Here is a 23,764-nt window from a genome sequence, read left to right on the forward strand (position 1 = left end):
TCAAACGTCCTGGAAATTTTCATTTAGACACGCGTGGATTAATAAAGAAAAAATGTACATGTACTCCATCCTGCTGCAACCGTACTCGTTCTATGAAATCCTTCTCTTGAAGCTGTGGTATTAACCGTACCACCAACATCTCTAAATAAGTTTGTGCATTCACTGGCCTGTCAAAAAAAAATAAGTACCAAACAAATGACAAGCTGTCCGTATCATGAAATGCGGTGGATTTATTTCCGACTCTGTCGCGTAATAAGGATTTTCTTTCGCCCAAAATAACACATTTATGGCACGCGAACTGAGACAGATTGCACATCCGTCAGTAAAAAACACCTTTGCACAATGCACTGCAACCGGGAATTTTTCTAATGAAGACCGGCAGGATGCAGCGCGACATTCCATATTTGCACCTGACAGTTCTTAGACGAACATATGACGAAATGGTCTAATTTTCAAGTCCTTTTACATATTACCTTGCATTGTCGTCCGAGGTATACGAAGTTCAGCTAACCATCAACCATGAAATCAACTCGTTTACGAGTTGATTTCATCAGAGATTGTTCAATGGAAACAGCAGGACATGTTTCTAACCGTGTTAACTTTCGTCTGTTCCGCCGCCTAACTTTAACACTGTTTTTTCCAAGTTAACACTGTTGCTTTAGTGGTGGCGGCTTATTAAAGCGCTGCCAAAACATATCACTAATTAGCTTCTTTGATTCGTACGTTGTCGTTTGTGAACCTATTCGCTTGTCAGTAATGCTCTTCGACGCTGTAACTACTCGTGTCAACCATTTTAACAAATCTGTCTTTTAAATCAGAATGAGTGACGTTATAAAACAAATATTGCCAAATGTTCTCAACGAAAATACAGTATGTTCTAAACACATATCCTAACTCATATTTTTCGTTAACATTAGGGGTAGGTTACTTCCCGGCCAAAGTAAGGAATTTTAAAATACTATAATAAAAATCTGATGGGGACACCATACGACTTCCTTCTACGCCAATTAAATTACATGTATACATTTTTTGCTGCACTTCATTTAGATTTATTTAATTTGAAAGTGAGATACGTTCCTCCAATTCTTTAATAAAGGGAGCAGTAACACAACTGTTGAAATATTAGTTTTTATTAACAACAAATATCTATAAAATTATTAATCCAACAACCTTACATGAAATATTAAGATAGAGTTCCTTTGTTATTCCTATTATTAGATCAAAAAGTTAAAACCAAAGAAAGAAAAAAGAGGAAGCAAATGTTGCAAATCAAGAAAATATAAACAGGAAAAAATGTTAAAACCAAAGAAAGAATAAAACGATTAAGATAAATGATAAATATAGAGAAAAAAACGTTAAGATCAACGAAAGAATAAAAAGATTAAGACAGCATGAAGAATATAAAGAGATAGAAAATTTGAAAACTAGAGAACGTGTACACAAATTAAAATCAGAAGAATTATATCAAACCAAAGATCGATTAAATGATTAGGAACAAAAAACAAATGAAATGATGATCAACTCCGACTTAGGGAGAATATTGTCCAACAATATCAGAGGAGTAGTGAACTAAAAGATAAGAATTTTTTGCAATTTATTAAAGATCGGGCATGTATGCCTCACATGTTGTTCTTGTGAGCGTTTAGTTCTCAGTCACTCTGTAGTTAATTTTAACGCATGTAAAATTATACAGAAATTCCAGAATAATTAAATAGAATTAAACACAAATTAAATTAGAAAATACCAACAAAAAAATACGATTCTTAATTATAATTTTCCATTAATATTACATAATCAGATGTTTCACCAACTCTATTCCATACACACATACGGAATAACACCTATTAAATTAGCATCTACACATTTTTAAAAGTACATAAAATATTATTCCACTAACTTCTGATTTATTTTTCATATCTTTTTTTTTAATTTTTATTATTGAATTATTAATTATTTTACAAACCTTTACACTCACGGGTTAAAATTATTAATAAATCAATATATTTAAATTTAAAAAAAGTTAAAAATATAAAAAAAAACCTTAAAAAAAGAGATGAACTCTCATTCGAATCGATGCGCCTTCTCCTCCTAAGATCCAAACACTTCATTAATTAAAATATTATTTGGCTATAACTCTAGAACCAATGAAAATAAGTACCACTTATGATATATCGTTGAAAAGCTCTCAATGAAGGCTTTTTAGTGCAGTTAAGAAAAATTCGAAAATGCAATTTTTTTTTTTATTTCGAGTTTTTTGGACACTTTTGGTCAAGCCGATTGCAATCAAAATGGGATGTGCACAACTAGATTTTGCAACAGTCCTAAATCCAAAATTTCAACATCCTCTACGGCTAATCGTGTTTGAGTTATGCGAGATACAAACGTACCTACGTACAGGCGTCATGCCGAAACTGGTCAAAATGGATATTTCCATCGAAATCTGGAAATCGGAAATTTTCGCGATCACAAAAATTCCTTTACTTCGTACAAGGAAATAGAAAATTATATATTCTTATTAAATAACTATACAAAAATTCCAACTTTTTTCTTATATTATGTTTTTCATTGATCTGAGTAATATTAAATAAAACATTGTTTTTCATAATAATTATGTTTAATGAAATTCACACACACACACAAATTATGAAATTGTAAACTTCGTTTTTATTTTATTCCAGGTGCCGATTAAAAATTCCGTTAACGATTTACTTTGTTCTATCTTTCTAGTATCGAATTTCTGGTAAATATCAGGTTAGCGATCCAGAATTTACCTGCTAGTCTATATGAGTTAATCTTGGAAGGAAAGAGGATATTTATATGAGAAAAAAAAATGGCTATAATTACTTACAGTCCACAGTCATTTTAGGCTAGGCCTAAAATAGGTGGGTTTGAGGTACTGTTGGAGCTTTCCCCTACGAAGTACCTCTTCTTAATATGATTTCTAACGGTGGGATTCTCTGAGCAGGTTAGTAATTCGAGAAGGAATACTTCAGTAGTAACTGTATGACAGACAGTATTTCAGCATTCATATAAACTTTCTTCGAATTTGCAGGTTAGCCGACCGACTGTTACATGATTTAAAGAAGTCTGATTTATACTTATTTTTAAAAAAAATTAAAAAAACATGTTTTAAACAAATCTAAAAAAAAAATGGATTACCCAGTACACATAAATAGAAGATCATTTTGTTTTAAACAAAATAATATGTACGAGTCAATTATTATTCGCAATTTAGTTATATTTTTGTTTATGTTGGTAGTACTGTCGTATTGCGTAGATGACGCATGCGTGGTTTAATTGTTGTTATGTCTGTTCAGGTTTGATGCTGCTAGGTTAGTTCCATTATTGTTGCCCTGCTGTTAACCATGAATGCTCCGCTTTCTGTTTGCACCAAAGAAGAGCAACGTTCAGTGATCCGTTTTTTGTGGTCGGAAGGTGTATCAGGGGCCGAAATTCATGGAAGACTTTCGGAACAGTGTGTTGCCACAACGGAGTGTCTACGAACGGATTGAAAAATTCAGAAATGGTCGCACAAGTGTTACGTACGACGAAGGAGCCGGACGACCGTTTACCGCCACAAATGAGGAAAAAATTGAGCGTGCATGTGACATGGTTTTCTTAGACACACGAGTAACTAACTATCGATGAAGTGGCACGTAGTCTGCAAATTAGTCACGGTTCTGCCTACGAAATCATCCACAACAGACTTGGGTTTCATAAAGTCTGTGCAAGATGGGTTCCAAAACAACTCACACGGTCCCATAAACAAACGCGCTTGGACATCTGTCAAAAACATTTGGATCGCTATGGTAACGAACGGGACATATTAGACAATCATCACCGGTGACGAAACACGGATCCATCATTACGAGCCGAAGAGTAAACGGCAGAGTATAGAATGGAAACATCCAAATTCGCCCTGCAAAAAATGTTCATGACCCAAACGTCCGCAGGAAAAGTTTGAAAATGTTTACGGTTTTTTGGGACTCACAAGGCCCAGTACTGGAACATTATGAGAAAAGGGGCACGACAATAAACAGTGCGCGTTACAGTGAAATGCTGAAGCCTGCAATTCGAAGCAAACGCCGAGGACTGCTATCGAAACGTGTTGTGTTGTTGCACGACAGTACGTGTCCAAATACTGCTGAAACGCTCCAGAACTCAACTTTGAAGTACTGGCTCGTCCTCCGTATAGTCCTGATCCTGCCCCTTCTGATTACCACTTGTTTGGTCCACTCAAAGAGGCATTAAGGGGCCGTCGATTTACCTCGGACGAAACAGTGAAAGAAGCGGTGCATTCCTTTCTCGCAGCTCAACCGAAAACCTTCTTTTATGAGGGCATCAGGAAGCTGTGCAACGATGGACCAAGTGCGTTGAAATGCAAGGGGACTATGTTGAAAAATGATGTACATGTAAGTTTCCTATTTGTATTGCGATAAAATTTATAACTACATTGCGGATAATAATTGACTTAACCTGGTATAAATTTGTTTATTTTCACAAGACCACAATGAAAAGCATAGGTTCTCCTAAAGTTCTATTAGAAGCAGTTCTAGGGTTAGAGGTTTACTGAAAGCAAGCCTCAGTTCTACTTTGCACCTTAATTTTAGTTCATCGAAAGAGATTTACTAAATATTGTATATTGAAGCTATTATTTACATTTTCCATCAAAATCTTTGTCGTATTTAAAACATTTATGTAGATAATGAATATGAAAGCGTGCCCCATGCTTTTCATTATGGTCTTGAGAAAATAGACAACTATTCATATAATTTTTTTGATGGAAGATTATCTCTTTTTTATGTATTCATTTTTTTTAGATTTGTTTGAAAGCATGTTTTAAAAAATTATTTACCGTTAAGAACCGATCTTTATTTACGTAAAGCATTTTGTTCACTTTTTAACTAACAAACCGTTTAAAAGCTTATTTCATCATAAGATGAAAAATGAATATAACTTTGCAAGTCAAGTTAACTGACTTGTAAAGTTTATAGTTGTGAGTAGGACAGTCACGCCAATCACGATCTTGTATTCATGCGACGGATGTTATTTCATTATTATTATTAAATGAGTCATGTATTATTTAAAAATAAATGTTTGTTTAATACCATAAGCAATGTTTTGACTTTATATATTTTTTTCAAAGTACATAAATGAGTACGTACTAAAAAAAAAACTGAGCATTAACAAATTTTTAACTTTTAAAAATTAGAATGGAGTAAAAAGAGAATAGAAAAATACAGAGAAAGAATGAAACAACTTTGGCAAAGCAGAAAGAAGTCTAAAGCTGTGCTAATTCATCTTTAGGTAATCAAATCGAAAAAAAGTGGGTATATATTTCTGTATAAGAGGTTTTAAGCCTGATATTTTTATTTTATTTGCCTGTTGTCTGAACAAATATATTTTTTAAATAAAATAACCCATTTTCTGAAGTAGATTAATCGATAGTTATTCCGAAAGCCTTCCGATATTTTAAGGAGAATCGATGTACATAGAAAGCTGCATCCCTTGTCTGTATAATGAATGTTCTCATACTTCGTTGCGCTATTAGGTATTCAGGTCATGTTGCTGATTATAATTCAATGACAGTATGATGACCGGAAGGAAGAATCTAGGAAAACCGATAGTATTAAAATTTAACTGGTACAACCTGGTCTCGAACTGTCAACTAATCCGCGGAAAGGGAATCGGTAACTCTTCACCACCCGGACATATATTTCGAAATCAGTTGTATTCTAAAAATAATAATTTTTGAATTTCTATTCGACAAAAGTTAATTTATTTATTGATTTTCGGTGAATTCAATTCACCGAAAGATATTTCGGTGAAAGAAACCTACAGATATTCCAAGTACATTAAAATATTGAAAATTATTTCTCTTCTAGTCTATCTGAAACGAGTTAGATTAGTTACCTCCTGAAAAATCCACCGGGTTGGTTTAATGGTGAATGCGTCTTCCCAAATCAGCTGATTTGGAAGTCGAGAGTTCCAGCGTTCAAGTCCTAGTAAAGGCAGTTACTTTTATAAGAATACTACCAGACCCGGCAGTGCTTCGCTATTGCTATATATATATATATATATATATATATAGAGAGAGAGAGAGAGAGAGAGAGAGTTTAAATGAACACAATTGAAAATTTGATATAAAAATTAAAAACACTGACTTCACAAATTTTACCTTTCACTTATTCTCCTTCTCCTTTTTCCTTATGCCCGCGCGTAAATCGGTTTATTAGTTTTTTGATCTTTAGCAGACACACATACGAACATGGCTTTTATATATATATATATAGAATAAAAAAGTCTGTTTGTTTATTTGTTTCATAAATATCTCGACACCGGCCCCACCAGTATAGTTTTTGCAAAAATATTTCTTTTCACGTAACTAATATTCATATTCTGAATATGAACCAAATCGGTCCATAAATATAATTTTTCGAAATATCTCGACGCCAGCGCCACCTAGCGGGTCCAAACGAATTCAGAAACCTTCCCGAGCATTCGTCCAACCACTCCCCAAAGTTTCATCGCTATTGGACGAACGGTTTAGGAAGGCATAAGAGACATACAGACAGACAAACATTCATTTTTATATTATATAGACTAGATCGTGGATACCGGTGTTCTTTGGTGGTTGGGTTTCAATTAACCACACATCTTAGGAATGGTCGAACTGAGACTGTATAAGACTACGCTTCATTTACACTCATACATATCATCCTCTGAAGTAATATCTGAACGTAATTCCCGCAGGCTAAACAGGAAAAGTGTTACCTCCTGAAAACATGATCACGTATTCAGGTATTCCGTATCATTTACAATAATTGTTTATATATATTTTTAAATTTTACTGTAGCAGTAGCATTACTCAACAGTTTAAATGTCGTATTGTAAATTATTAGATCAGTGTTAATAACAATCGAAAAGTAGATTACATCTGAACAATAAAACGTATTAAAATAACAAAAAAAAAATTAGAAGAAAACGTGACTTATTATTTTGCTTATCATCAAATGACTAATGAAATCTAAGTCACGGTATTATTCTTCAGTTTATAAGTGAAATACAACTTATAAAAATTTTAAGAGAGTAAATATAAAATAAAATTTTTTTTCATGTCGCTGATACTCGAAATATAGTTTATTTGTTAAGGTGTATCTGGCTACTTGTTTATCTGTTCTATTCTTAATAGGTGATTATGATTTTGACAAAAATCATATCTATAATTTTTTCATAAAATTTTATTTATTTATTTATTCTCTCTCCTAAAAAATATTTTTATTCGATAATTTTTACTTGGGATTTTTTGTTTTATAAAAAAATTGAAAAAATCGTCGATTTTATTTAAAGTATAATGTAAAATTTTGCCGTTAAAGTTACCAAAAATAATTCAACGTCACGAGAAAAACCTTTAAAAACTTAATTTAAAAAAAAATGAATTTTTTTGTTCATGATTCTAAACAAAAATGGTTTAATAATTAATAATCGTTTTATATTTCTATTTTCCATTTATTTTACATATATTAATTTAATATATAATTACAATAATCAATAAATAAACACGTGAAATTTACGTTTTATTAAGAGTTAAAAAAAAGAAGAAAAATAAATCCTAACCTTTAAAAACAATTTATTTACTTTTATTATTTCTGTTTTTTTATCTATAAAACTTTATTCTTCAGAATTTCTAATTGAAAAATTCTTGATAAAAAATTATTCTCTTATAAAACCGGCTAAGTTAGTAAATAAGTAAGGATAAACAATTTTTTGTTCCTTATAAAATAACTTATTTATTTAAGAATGAAGAGCCTAATTTAAAATTTACAGTGGAATGAGATAAAGCAAGTTATTCAAAAATTATCTAACAACTTATTTTGGGCAATATGAGAGACAGTGGGAGAGAGTGAAAGAGAGAGAATTCTAAACGGTTGATGAAAAATACAGTATATAGTTGAATTAATTCAGTTATTTACTATCTTTCTTTCTTTTTCTGTTTAGCCTTCGGAACCACCGCAAGGTATTACTTCGGCGGTTGAATGAAGACGATATGTATGAAAGTAAATGAAATGTACTCTTGTACACAGTCTCGGGTCGACCGTTCCTGAGATGTATGGTTAATTGAAATCCAACTACCAAGCAACAGTATAACAGATGTGTTGCTAAGGTAAATCACGCTTAACAACCGTAGGCTAATTTTATATAAATAAAAGATAAACACCGTAATTAGCTTAAACAACAACAAAACGTTAATAAACGCGAACAGAACGTTAAATTAAATTAAACAGAAAAAAGTAACAGTATATAAAATCATGAGTAAAAAAATTAGCTCGCAAGGTAAACTACCTAAACGGAATTAACTTAAACGAACGAACTAGAACGAAAAAAAGCCGGCCTCTGTGGTGCTAGTGGTAGCATCTTGGTCAGGAGGTCCCGGGTTCGAATCCCGCATGGCATTTTTCACACGCTACTTGTTATTTATCTAATCCTCTGAAGCAATACCTAACTAACGGTGGTCCTGAAGGTTGAAAAATAAAAACGAAAAAACCCCAAAGAACACCGATATCCACGATCTAGTATTCAAATCCGTTTAAAAGTAACTACTTTTACTAGGATTTGAACCTTAGGGCTATCAACTTCGAAATCAGTCGATTTGCGATTACAAATTCACCATCAGACAAGCCCGCTGGGTCAGTTATTTACTATATATCTATTTATATACAGTAAAACCTCGCCAAAACGGAATCTGACGGGACCGAGTAAGAATTCCTTTTTGAAGAGGTTTCCGTCTTGCAGAGTTTTTAAAAATCGAGCTAATTTATCGTGAGGTCCTGTCCTACGAATTATACAAATGTAAAATGAAGTTAGACAAGGATAAACGTTTGGAATAATACGGAAATTATACTGCATATAGAGAACATTAACCACCAATTTTTAAAAATTATTAGTAATTTTTCATTTAAAAGTTACATTTAATTAGAAAACATAACATGATCTAACCCTAATTCTAAAATAAAATCATTTTCTAAAATAATCAAGTACGGTGTTCTGTTTCAATAATTTACTCTTGGAACTTTCGTTTTCGATATTTCTAGCGGTTAATATATTCTGTCGTAAATCATCGCTGTTTATGCGAATTGCAAATTCTGCCAGCTGTGTGACCATACCCAGTGCTTTTCCGAAACTGTTAATTTTGTTTACTGTCTTTTCCTTGTTTTCAGTTTGAGCCAAGAATGTGACGGCGTATAATTAGATAAACAACAGTTACAGTACTGTATTGTAATAATAATCTAATGGATTTATAATTTACAAATCGTGGGAATATACAATCTTTTTTTTTTTATTTCCTTTCCGTGTTATGGAACAAGATTAATACGTAAAATTAAAAATAAAATCTATGTTTCCTTTCCGTTTCCGTATTGCGGAGTATTCCGTCTTGAAGAGATTAATTTCTATAGAAATATATTTGGACTTGAGAAACCGTACGTTTTGATGAGGTTTTTTGGAAGTTCCGTTTTGTAGAAGTTTAACTGTAGTAATTTAACACTTCTTATGAAAATTCTAATAATTCCAACGGAAAATACGAAGTTTAATTTGCTGTAATTTTATAACTTACATTATAATCACGTTATGCAAGTTTTCCAATCTGTAATGTTTCTTTACAGAAAAAATATTTCCAATTTTTTACCACAAACGGACTTTTTTGTTCTGAAAAGATCATAATTTAAAAGATTACATTTAAATTAGTTGTTTAAGATAACAGTTGTCGCAAATCAGTCGTTTAACAGCTGATTTTTGATATTAAAAAATACAATTAAGGATTTTCAGTCATGTACATTAGGAATATTTAAAAAGGGTTGGAAAATATAAACTACAAATTATAAAATCTTGCTAGATGAAATATGTAACAGGTCGGGTTTTAAAAATAAGTACTGACAAAAAAAAAAGAAAAAAAACTAATAATTACTTACAGAAAAAAGTTATCAAAATATAATTTGTTTCATAAAATTAAAAAACTAATTTATTCAAAAATAAAAAAGAAAATTAAGATATGAGAAAAATATAAAATGTATAAAGATAGGCTATGTAATAATAATTATAACAAACTAATAAATAAAACTGAAAGATAAATGTCTATTTTTAATTTACGTTTCATAAAAAAAGAGAAAAAAACAAGGCAAAGAAAACAGTTTTACAACACACGATAGAACATACAAAGCACTTAGTATGCACGCTTGGATTATCACTGAACATATTTTCTTCCAAATTTGATGGGACATTTTAATGTGCAATACGACTCTTTAGCTTAAAACTCCTTCAACTTTTTAAATAGTAAAAACTTAAATTTAAACGTTAAAATTTATATTAAATTCCTAATAAAAAAAAGATTAAATCTGTTAAAAGTTAACGTATAAAACTGCTAAGTATATCAGTTTTTAAGTTAGAATATATGTAGGATACAATGAAAAGCATGTAAAATGAGATATCCTTCGGAATCTTCGTGGCCTAAAAATTAATTGAACGTTAGATTCTAAATGGAATCTCACGCCCTAATGTTGATATTACATGAGACTCCGATCGAGATCTCATGGCCAGATAAAAAAGGCTCGAAAAATCAGCGTGGCAGTCAAATTATTAAAAAATGATGTACGTAACGTACTAAATTAACTGTAAAAAAATAATAAACACATACAAGGGTAAAATATTTTGAATAACTAAAAGGAAAATGAAGTCTTTTTACAAGTAGTTAAAATAGGCTGGAAAACCTCAAAACAGTTATTTTTTTCAACTACAGAGGGTAACTAGTTTCCAAATAAAATTTCTATATTGACGGGATATTCTATTTATTTGATCTACTACAGTTAAATACAAAATCTGTGTAACTTAATTTGAATTGTGTTTGTTTCGCTGATTGAAACAAGCTATTACTATTAAAACCAATAGAGTTTTACATTATACGTTGTTGTATTAACCCTTAACATTGCAAATTAATAAAATGTTTTCAGAAATATATAAGTTATTATTATTGTTTTTTTCTTAATGATATCGCCTCATAAGCTTGAAGCTTGTGCGTGGGATATGGAATTTTGTAGCGTATAAAAAATACAATGCCTGACTGGAATTCGAATTCGGGATCTCCGGATGAAAGGACGAGACGCTACCACTCGCGCCACGTGTATAAATAAATAAATATATATATATTATGAAAATCTTTACAAACAAATACTCGTTTTGAGAGAGAAGAAAAACTAATTAACAAAACATTTATTAAACATATAAGGTAAATATAAAATTCATATGAAATATTGCGGTATAGCATTTATTTGTTTTTTCAAAATGAATCCTATACGTTGCCGTCATACTTTGAGTTAAAACTTCGGTTTTTATGTGTAAATGCTTAACTTTAGATGTTTTCATTTTAGTAAGAGATTAATATAAAAAATTCTTATTTCATTAATAAAAATATTTTGAACGGTATATAAAAATATACTTCGTAAAATATCGAAAAATACAATTAAGAACTCTCTTGTCATCTTATTATTTATTGCCATCAACATTATGAACACTTATAAAGTGTTTAAAAATATTTATTACACGTTAAAAAAGAATATAGTAACGGTAAAAAAACAATCAATTACAAACGTCAATATTTCATGTACTGTATTACTTTTTATTGGTAAAAGAATCAGTAATGTTTTCATTTTGTAATGTATCTTGTAACCGATTATTTATTCAGTATACTTTATATTAAGAATAGCTTGTAAATTATACGTTACGCCATAACAAAATATTTTATTTTATTTATTATAATTGAATTTACAATTTGATTTATGTATTTATTGTTTTCTTCCGAATAATAAAATAAATAACGATAAAATTGTGGATTTTTTCATTTATTTATTATAATGAATACTAAAATAATTTTTATCTTAAAATAAAACAAAAATATAAAATACCTGAATAAGTTGTTCATAATTATTAAAAAAAAATACATCACGACTTAAAATTGCAATAACAAAACAATTTAATCACAACTTAAAGGAATAATTTTATAAAATTAAGGTCAGTAATTTCTTTTATTTTTTTAAATCATACCTGAGATCAGACGGATGTTGGAGTTGTGCCATCACAAGTTAGGCGCGGCTAAAAATTACAATAAACTATGTGGATGACGAATATATTGTTAATATTTTTCTACTGGTTTTATAATATAAAAAAGAAAGAATAAATAACAAACGTTGTTTAAAAAACAAACACTGTAACCGATTACTATAAGATGAAGACTGATTTATACTACACGGACCGACCGACTATCAAACAGCAAGTAACTGGTCCCGCTAGCTCACTTGTAAGAATAACAATTGCCAGCGAGCAAGCTTGTAACAGTCTTTTCTATAAGATTAGTTTGTGGTGGGGACACTTGTCCGGATAAAATGCAGGTGATAAATTTTCTTAGCTGAACCTCCTCTATGAAATGCAAATATAATAATATATTTGAATCTAAATACGATAATTTTTATTTACTTATTTCTGTTGTTTAATAACAATTATGTAACTCGCTAAACGACTGAAAAAAAAATACGATTTATAAATAAAAGAAAATCTGATGTGTACACCACATGATTTCCTTGTACCTCTCTCAATTAAATTACATATACACATTTTTTTATGCACTTCATTTAAACTTATTTCATTTGAGATACGATCCTCCAATTCGTTAATAAAGTGGAAGTTACACAATTGCATTGTGGTGGACACCACATTGCATCACTTTTTTTTGCGGTGTTCTTATCAGAATTTAAACAAAATATAAGCTAATAAGTTTATATATTAATCTTGTTTCACGCTCAAGTAGTTATGTGGTGTAAGTGAGAACGTGTCGGATTCATAACCATGAACACCGTTTTGAACCCACTTCATATAGATAGATACATATATTTTTTTAACTTTTTTTAATTTAAATATATTGATTTATTAATAATTATTAACCTCTAAAAAATTCTTGAAATAAAATGAAAAGTACTTAAAATTTTATTTCACTGATAACTTCTGATTTTTTTTCATATATATATTTTTTGTTACTATTGAATTACCGTAAAATGGTAATTCAATTACCATACAGCCTATACAGGCTGAATTTATCCTATACAGCTGAATTTAGCTATAGGCTGAATTTATCCTATACTATAATTTAGCCTATACAGAATGAATTTATTCGAGTACCTCCCGCCACCGAATAAGCCCTGGACCTCGATTTTCCGTACTGAAAATCTAAAAAAATATGATAAAAACAGATACGATAAAAACATACGTAAATATTCAGAAAGTAAAGCATTTAATTCGTTCATTTAAATTACAACATTAATAATTACTTACCGTAAGTACTAGTTTAGTTCAGAATCAGTAGACCAAAAACGAAAAGAAAGGATAATTTCAATACACTTTTTAATATGGGATTTTATTTTTAATTAATCACTGTCAATATCTGTAGAAGAGTTACGGTAGTCTCCACGTCGCTCTGCCAAAGGTGATCGCTTCACTACCATCAAATTCATTAGATATTCCGCATTTTTTAAAACTTTTCCTTACCAATTCCGTGGAAATACCTTCCCAAGCATCTTTTATCCAAACACAAATCCGGTTAAAATCTGGGCGTTTGATTCTTCCTAGGCGTGAGAAAGAAATTTTCATCAGCCATCCATTTACTGTACAGTTGTTTTAATGCAGATTTGAACGGTTTATTAATGCAGACATAGTGGTTGCAATAGAGATGTTAATCCGCCTAGAATTATTACTTGGTCTGTCATACCCTTTTTTAAACTGTATTTCACTTTGTCCGTGATATGCCACCGATAACTATCCATTACTACCATACCGGTTTTTTTTTATTAAGTAACTCTCCTGATCGCTTTTGCCATACACACCTGATCCGATCTAAAATTAAGGTTTCGTCCATCCAACCTGATTCCTGTGCTCTGATAATAACTCTATTTACCTGTACGGTAGGAAGAGTTTTTCTTTTAAAAACAATGTACGGAGGTAATTTTGATCCATCAGAAGTAATGAAAAGCATAACACTACACCTTGGTTTTTTATTATCATCAGTCGGAATCGTAACAATTTTTTCACCTTTCTTGTTTACGGTTTTGTCAAATGGCATTTCAAAATATACGGGGATTTGATCATTTCCTATTTGAGAAGGCAAATAGCCGTTACCTTTTCTAAGATTTATTATGCATTCGTGAAAATGTACAATTTTTTGTTCATAAGCGTATGGAAGTCGTTGACAAATGGTCGTCTTTCGTCTTATTGACAAATCATTTCGTGCAAAAAATCGTGTTGTCCATCCACGGCATGCTTTAAAATCAACTTTATTCAACGATTTAGCAACTTCACGAGCATATGATTGACACATTTCTGTCGTGACAGCATAACCGCATTTCCGTTTTTCCATAACAAAGTCGTACAATTTTTTTTCTATGTCTGTGTATTTTGGTTTTAAGCCACGAAAAGCCCTTTTATTACCAGTGCCTTTCACCAGAAGTTATTTCTTCTTACGCCGGTCTCGAATGCAGCTTTCATCTACGTCAAATTTTCTTCCTGCCACTCAATTTCCAAATTTTCCAGGCTCTTATATAACGCGCAGTTTTTCATTTAGTGTAAAAGATCGTAGACGCTAACATTTTGTACTCATTTTAATGCCGTAATTAAAATAAATCACCGTATTAAACTTTACAAGATAAACTAAACAGATAAAATGTACATAACCATCCACATATACAAACAGTACAATGACTATGGCGAATAGACAAGACGACGATGGGTAACCGATACTGTAGTGTCATTAGTACCGGCTACAGCCTATACAGAATGAATCAGTTTTATAAAAATACTGCAACATCGTTCCTATCGATAATATGAACAGGATGTTAATAATTAAGGATGTATTGTGCATAAGCAGCATCCGGTATTGATAAACGAAAGCCTAATGTAACTATATTTATGTGATTGAATATAGGTACTTCTAAGAAAACGTTTACTTTACATAAATTATCCTGACTAAAGATTATGTTTCAAGTAAGCCCCGCACCCTTATTTTTTCTCTTCAATTCCAAGAAAAAAAGTGCGGGGGTACTCGAATAAATACGGTATTTATTGTAAAAACGTTTTTTACAATCAGAAGTTAATAATTATTAATAAATCAATCAATATATCTAAAAAAAGTTTAAAAAAATGTATATGAACTCGGAATCGAACTGCCTTCCCCTTGGATTGGATCCAAATATTTCATTAATTAAAATTTTATTTGGTTATAACTCTGGAACCAATGAAAATAAGTATCACTTATGATATATCGTTGAAAAACTCTCAATGAAGGCTTACTAATGCAGATAAGAAAAAGTCCAAAATCCAAATTTCTTTTGGATTTTGGGATTTTTTGGACACTTCTAATTCAGTCGATTGCAATCAAAAGGGGAGGTACACAACTAGATGTTACAACAGTCCTAAATCCTAGGTTAATCGTTTTTGAGTTATGCGAGATACATACGTACTCGTTTATAACATACTATTTATTTTATATATTATGTTTTTATATATAAAATAAAAACAAAATAAATAAATAAATAATAAAATAGGTATTTTTATATGTACGTACGAACAGGCGTCAAGCCGAAACTAGTCAAAATGGATTCAGGGATGGTCAAAATGAATTTTTTCGTTGAAATTTGAAAACCGAAATTTTTCGTCATTACAGTACTGTATTGTCATTAGATACTACAGTACAGCCGATTATTTTTACTTACTTGTACTTCATACAAGTAAAAATAATTTTCTTAAAAAAAAAAAAAGAAGAAAAATATGTAAATTCTATCTTCTACAACTACTTTCAGCCCCTATATTATTTATAATTCGTGTTGAAATAACGTAAAATGGCAATATTAATAATCGGAAATAATAGCTTCTGTCGTGACTGAAATTAAATATTTTATTCTAATCGATAATAATACATTATATAGATCACAAACCGTTCAAAGATTATAACATAAATACGGTAACAAATATTTATATGATAACAAATAGATGCGATTATTTAAATAACTATTTATTTAATGTATAAACACATAAAATAATATTAAAATAAATAAATTAAGTATACAAATGAAGTGTGTAAATACTATGAAGTATACTAATAAATATACAAATGAATATTTATATAAAATATATTTAATTATAAATTATATTGAATTTTTATATATTTATATTTAATTTGTAATGTACACAATTCAAAAGGCATTACTGAAAACTATTTTCTGCAATTATTTATACACATATAAAACGAGATGCAGAGAAATCAAAACTTAAAACAAATATTTTAATCGGTATTATTTAAAAATTCATATAATGTATTATCATTTGTATACTTAATTTATTTTTTTTAATATTATTTTATCTGTTTATAATTTAAATAAATAGTTATTTAAATAATCGCATCTATTTGTTATCTTATAAATATATGTTACTGTATTTAAAATTTTATAATCTTTGAACGGTGTGTGATCTATATAATGTATTATTATCGATTATAATAATAATGAATTCTATATAAGAAAAGCTTATAATTGTATTTTAAATAAATTGGTGGGAGTACTTCTTAAAATGGTTCGTTATTTTATGAAACATAACAACGGAAGCACAATTAGCAGTGGGGGCTCATAGCTAAAGTTAGTGGGGGTGCTGTTCCAAGAAATTATTTTCTGGGTCTTTTCAAAGCTATGGTTAAAGTTTTTTGTAAAATAAAAGAACCGAAAAGAAATGAATCAAATAGAATAGCTGGAAGCAGGATAATAATTCTATACTTTATCACATTCAAGAATATGGTACACCGTATTCGGTTTAACCGAATAAATAATAAAATGTCAATTTTTTAGTCATTATTAGATAATAACTTAATAAAATGTCTGCTTAAAAACATTATATTCCAACGATTCTTAATTTAAATTTCAATATACACAGAAACAAATATATAATTAATTTTTATTAATTACCTTCTCTTTCCCCCTTCTTTTTAACGTATTTTTGGATAGATTTGGCAATCAAAGAGCCCTTGCTTTCCGCCATCTTCTAAACACTACTGAAAAAACAACTAAATCGCTTTCATGTTCTTTCCGCCGCCTAAACTAGAAAAGGTAACAAACACCGTACGTTCCATACACACGCGGAGTAAAAAAAAACTACCTTCCATCAGCACGCCAGGGTCAGCACTACGAGAGCGACACTGCTCTATCTCCTTCGCAGCCTTGCGTGCAGCTTCCTATATGCGCATGCGCACAACAGCCAAACACCATGCCGCTGGAACTGTGAAGCGCACAGTTCCATACAAATATTTTGCATCTTTTTCATAAACTGGGGGATGGCTACTGACATTAAGCTTAAGGATTATATATTGTACAAGTATAAAGGATGAATTTAAAAAAATGACTCATTATATTAAATTTCACCGATAATGTCAATTGGAATGGGGAGGTGCTGCAGTTCAACAGTTCCTATACGCGAGTCAACATTGATAATTAGGCTACTTATAATTAGCGATAAAACTAAAGGATTTACTATAAATTACATTCAATAAATTTTTGTTTATTTCTATTATTTAAGAAATATTTTAAGCCTAAGTATTGTGTTAAGTAAACCAAAACAATTCAATTATCTGTTTTCGTAGGAGTGGGTATTGATGTTTTTCAAGAATAAGTCAGTGACCGCTCTTTTTACCAAATATTTTACATTCATTAATATAAAGACAAAAATAAGTTAAAAAATTTAATTTCTCAAATATTGGTTGAAACGATTCATACTTATGGGTGCCAAAAAATGATCTGATAACCGATTTTTATATCTTAAAAACTCTTGAGGAGCTCTAAGATGCTATTTTATACTTCAGATGAGAAACTAAGTCCTGCTGTATTTTTACTTCCTTGTACGAAGTAAAGGAAGTATTGTGACAGCGAAAAAATTTCGGTTTTCAGATTTCAACGGAATTTTCCCCATTTTGACTAGTTCAGCGTAACGTTTGTCTGTACGTACGTTCGTATGTGTCTCGCATTAACTCAAAAACGATTAGCCGTAGGATGTTGAAATTTTGGATTTAGGACTACTGTAACATCTAGTTGTGCACCTCCCCTTTCGATTGCAATCGACTGGACAAAAAGTGTCCAAAAAACCCCAAAATCAAAAAGAATTTGGATTTTGGATTTTTTCTCAACTGCAGTAGTACGCCCTCATTGAGAGCTTTTCAACGATATATTATAAATGGTACTTATTTTCATTGGTTCCAGAGTTATAGCCAAATAACATTTTAATTAATGAAATATCTGGATCTTTCAACGGGATGCTACATCTCCTTTTTTAACTTTTTTTTTTTTAATTTAAATATATTGATTTATTAATAATTATTAACTTCTGATTGTAAAAAAACTTTTACAATAAATAATAATTCAATAATAACAATAAGAAACAAAAGTGAAAAGATATCAGAAGTTATTAATGAAATAAAATGTTATATACTTTTCATTTTAAAAAAATGTGTATATATAATTTAATAGGCGTACAAGAAAGTCATGTGGTATACACATCAAATTGTTTATGAAGTTATCACTTGGTTGTTATGTTTTATTTCCAAATCACTTTCACTTTTCATAACTGCCCACATAGTTTTAGATATATTGTTTCAATCAGATATTAAATTATCATAATAAAATCTTTTAGAAGTACGAATTACTTTAGCGTAAATTCATAAGTAATTTTTAAAATAATTCTGAAGTTGTCAGAAAAAAAGCTGGCCTCTCAGTTGTAGGATTCGCGGTCACGTAACTTTTTTCTGATGCACGGCTTACACACACAACTTAATTTGAAATATTTATAATTTTATTTAAATATAATATTTTTTGTTTAATTCAGAGATTCTAACTAAAGCGCGCGCGCATACCGTATTTCATTAGCGCTACACTAGAGCTTCTTCTGAAGATAAGGGGTACACTATTGACGCAGTATACCACTTAGTCATTAGTTTAAAGCATTTTGTGGGGCGAAGTTGATTGCGTTTTTGAAAATTTTTTTTCAAATATTATTTTTTAATTGTTAACAAATGTGTTAAGAAAAATAAGACCTGAGGTTAAATCTCGAAATACTTAGACTGACCTTGCTCTACAGCCTCGCCACCTTGAGCTTTTAAATTGAAAATTTAACGGTATCAATGCCCCCATATACAGAAGTAATCTGACTAAATTTGGTCAAAATAGATCCAATAATTCTGGAGATATAAGATGCGAGATACCGAACGCACATAGGTACGTACGGAAAATTTCCATCGGGTTTTTTGATTTCTTAGGTGTCAAAACGTCCGCTACAAAAATTGTCATTCATCTCATTCTCTGAAGCAGTAATTAACAGTGGTCCCGAAGTTTAAAGAAAGGGAAAAAAACATCAACATTTGGAGAAAACCGCAAATGCCCAAATTTGACCGACTAACAATACTTTCCCTTTTAGAGCTATAGCTCTAGACGGGAAAGTAATATATTTAGATATTTTTCGCAGATTTATTAGCGTAGAGCTAGAATTACAACTCTTTTAGTAACCCATACGTTTTTATATTTAAGAGCATAAAAAAGCCTTCCGTAACGAATTAAGATATTGTTAGATTTTTCATCCAAGTTAATTTTGTTATTACTTTCAAAATTTTTTTCGTGAAAACAAGATTCTCAAATTTCTAACTGATTCTTTATTGATCGCCTTTTAAAAAAATTAAAGTAATTATTATCTCGCAGAATGTTTTCATTAATATATGATGTTATTGCAATTTAATATTTGCGATATGAAAGGCATAAAAGGGTCTGAAATTATATTTTAGGTAAATTTATAAAAGTACTAGCAGATCCGCCAATGCTTCGCTGTTGCTAGTTTGAGTATATATATAGATTAAATGAACACAATTGAAAGTTTGATAAAAAATTAACAAAATGAACATTACGGAACTTCACAAAATTTAACCTTTCTCTTTTTCCTTTTACCCTTCTTCCTTTCCCTCATTTTCATGTTCCTATTTTCCCTTTTCCTCCGTTTCTCTTTCCTTTTCCCCTATTTTCTCATTTTCCTTTTCCCGTTTCTCATCCCCTTGTTCCCTTTGCATCTCCTTTTTCTCGTTTTCCACTTTTTCTTTTTTCCATTTTCCCCTTTTCCGTTTTACCTTTTTCGATTTTTCCCTTTCTCCCGCACGTAAATCAGTCCAGTAGTTTTTTAGTCTATAGCGGACACACATATCGGAAACACTGATATGGAATCGTAAAATATTTAGCATAGCGTGTGTTGCTTTTACATCCAACAGATGCGTGTTTTTTAAAAAAAAAGCATGTTTTTACCTGCCACAGGTGTGACATATTAGGTATATAAATAGTAGGTACACAAAATCACGCGCGTATTCAAATGTTGTGTCAAAATTTCAAAGCAATCGGTGAAGAAATTTCGGAGATTTAAAATTTTGAACAAATGAACATTTACATTTTTATTTATACAGATTGTCTGTTCACAAAATTACTGAGGTTGACTGGTCGATCGAAATATTTAACCTGCTAATTCAATTTCAATACATTCTTCACAAAAATAGAATTATCTAGAAAGTTCATTAAAATAACCACACCCTACAACTTTGAATTTATTAGAAATTTTATAAATAGTTTCAGATAGTTTAAGTAGAAAGGTTTAACGAACCAGAAGGAAATTTATAAATTACCAACAATACTGTCACTTTTAGACTACACACAATATTGGAAATTATTTAATTTTAAGAATATTCGGTTCAACTTTATTCATAATGTAGTCTTTAACGATAATTGAGGTTTCCCCTGTTTAATGTACAGTTCTATTAAAAATTCAGCAAGTTTGAACTACCTAACAAAGAAATGACATCTACGTCGCTCATTATATCGGTTACAGAGTTGAAAAGCTATTTAAGTCGCACGATTAAATCGAGAAAAATGAAGCTCTTTTTGGGTAGTTTAGTGAATCCTCGACGTAGATAATGTTGTATTTTTATCCTTCAAACGATGATAAATTAATTAATTAACGCTAATTACGATTATGATAAATCATATCCGTTATCTAGATTATAGAATAATTATTAATATGGTTAAAATAAGTTTTCAAATTAAGTTTATGGACTTAAATTATCATAATAAGTAGGCTTAAAGTAAAATATAACTTCGCTTTATCTATTTTCTTCTTATTTAAGGACTCTAGAATTAGCAGTAAGCTCAGATAATCATTCGATGTTCGTATAAATTTCCCAAGAGTATATTTAGTAATCGTTACCATCTGACTATGTAAATTAAGAGTTCTGTTATCAAATTTTACTTATTTAGTTTAGAAACAAAAATTTTTATTTTACTTTTATATTATAATGTCTAATATTTTTAATAACAATGATAAAATACATAAAATGAGATTCTTCGTACAATAATTGTCAATTAATAAAAAAAAACAAAAAAAAAACGTATGTCTACTATTTTATAGCGTATTATATCGAATATAATATGCACTTTTATTAAGGTTTTCTTATTTAAAAAAACGCGTTCTAAATCCGATAGTAATCTTTTAGCACCCTTTAAAGGTTTTCAACATTTTGTCTAACTACTAAAGGTTATCGGTAGACATAAGAGACGTTCGATCATTTTTCAATACATGAGGAAATGATGAACATTATTTAATGACTTCGTATGAAAAATAATTTATTAATTTGCAACAGAATGCATCAAAATCTTTTTCTGGATCACATAAAAGAAAATATTTCAAAAATAATTCTTCCTTTTAGACTTAATTTAAAGGGCTTTGAGAGAAAAAAGACAACCGATGGCAAGAAAAAAGTTAGTGTTAAAGGGAAGGGTGATCGTAATAGTGGAATTTTATTCAAGGTTAGCCGTAGGTAAATTTATAAAATGGGAATACTTGTCATTACGACGTAGAACAATAATGCAACAAAAATTATCTTTTATTATGAAGGTAAATTAGTTCATATTGAAACTAGATAATTAATTTATACATCCTGACTCCATAGGGGAAGACACCCTCCATATGGCAGTTTCATAACACCACCTCCGTACCTAGTCCTTATAGGCTTTACCAGAGGTCACCTTCAGAACCCCGGTAAAAGGCATCTCTCAGCCTTCTTTTTGCTTCAGTCAAGATGTCACCGTTGCGAATACATGTGATATTCCCATCGGTGTACTACTAGGAAATGAACTCGTTAAAACAAAACACAACTACGTTGAGTCTCTAAAAAAACTGAGTTACATGAAGGAACTGAAATTAAAAACGCAACTACCTACCCGATAGGTTAGAAGTCGAGTTTAACACGCAACTACAACATAACACAGAAATAAAAATAAAACTAAATAAGCAAAACACTACAGAAACATCAAATCTCATAACACCAGAACAACAAAACCACGACACAGGAAAGACCATCCCAAACCCGTAGGGGAAGACACCCACCGAGTGACATTCCGGTTGCCACCCCCGCCCCGGTTCCTTGCCCTGTTAGGCTTTAACGGGAGTCGTCTATCGCATAGTACACACTTTTACATCTCATAGTAATAGCCTGGCCTCGTTGGGATGCCACCGATGCAAATGCCTCGGTAGACATTTGCATCGGTGATTTAATAACTCAGCTTATTGCCTTCGTTGTAGGCCTCGTCCGGACATCTTGAATATCCTACATCGTCATCCTCTGAACTAGTAAACCGAGCTCGCGGAAGCGCGAACCCCGGCCTATTTCTACTTGTTATGAGCCAATTTCGTGAATGTCTCGTAATTCGAGGCAAAATACACAACATACCACCAAACATGTTGATCGCAACAACGAAAATTAGTCCTAGTTACCTTAGTGAACTCAGCTTGCGCTTTAAATAACCCCCTGACTTAGGTTTATTACGGACTCCGGTCTGGTCTACCAGGGAGAGGCGGATTGATCGCTTACTCTCACTCAGTTCCATCGCAGAGTCCTGCGTGACATTCACCACAATAAACCGCCGTCGAGATGCCGCTGCACCTCACGGCTGCATGGTATCCCACGCCCACCGGCAGTGCAGTCGCCGTTCCGCCGGCAGCTTAACAATTTAACAATTGACACCTCTTTACTTACTAACCGTGGCTCGCTACCAACAAAGCGCCTACCTCCGGCCAATCAACTGTTCAGGCGGACCCTAGCCACCCAGGTTCCTACTCTACTATCTACTAGATCCCCTCGGCCGTCCTGCGCGAGGCGAGGAAGCAAAGGAAGCCAGCAACAATTACCCAGTCTCTGCGAATCCTCCAGTTGACCCGCAGATCAAAGAAGGAGTTAACTCTCTCAAGTTCCCTAACAACTCTGGTACGCTCAGCTTCGTACCGGGGACAGACATACAGGGTATGGTCCACCGTATCATCGACCCTACAGTCCGGACACAAGCCGTTGTCAACCAGCCAACCTAGCCAACCTATCCCTAAAAGCACCATGTCCCAAAAGAAATTGAGTAATGTGCCGATTGGGGGAAACCCAGCTAATCGCTCACAACTCTCTAACATTGGGGAAAATACCATGCGTATATCGACCAGTAGAAGAATCGTTCCACCTAGCTTGCCAACAATTGAAGACCTTGGTCTTCAATTTTCCGCAAATATTTGATAGTCTGGAGTCATGACAAATTATCTTCATCTTTTAGATGAGGAGTAAACACTTCAT

The 23,764-nt window shown here is 31.4% G+C and overlaps 1 protein-coding gene across 4 annotated transcripts in view; it reads right to left on the reverse strand.

Moving 5' to 3' along the window:
• LOC142318975 (facilitated trehalose transporter Tret1-like) overlaps positions 1-23,764 on the reverse strand; it is a 230,986-nt gene that overhangs the window by 193,641 nt on the left and 13,581 nt on the right. Inside the window, exon 1 of one of the 4 annotated variants that reach the window (XM_075355709.1) lies at positions 11,955-11,986. The exons of 1 other annotated variant lie outside the window; for it this stretch is intronic. In XM_075355709.1, the coding sequence (XP_075211824.1) occupies positions 11,955-11,971 (17 nt within the window). In that variant the 5' untranslated portion in view covers positions 11,972-11,986. Of the gene's footprint in view, positions 1-11,954; positions 11,987-12,093; positions 12,362-17,045; positions 17,066-23,764 lie in introns of those variants that run through there. 2 more of the 4 variants (XM_075355713.1, XM_075355710.1) reach the window with 2 other exon arrangements.

This window comes from Lycorma delicatula, chromosome 2 (assembly GCF_047948215.1).
Source record: "Lycorma delicatula isolate Av1 chromosome 2, ASM4794821v1, whole genome shotgun sequence".
In the NCBI taxonomy this organism is placed as follows: domain Eukaryota; kingdom Metazoa; phylum Arthropoda; class Insecta; order Hemiptera; family Fulgoridae; genus Lycorma; species Lycorma delicatula.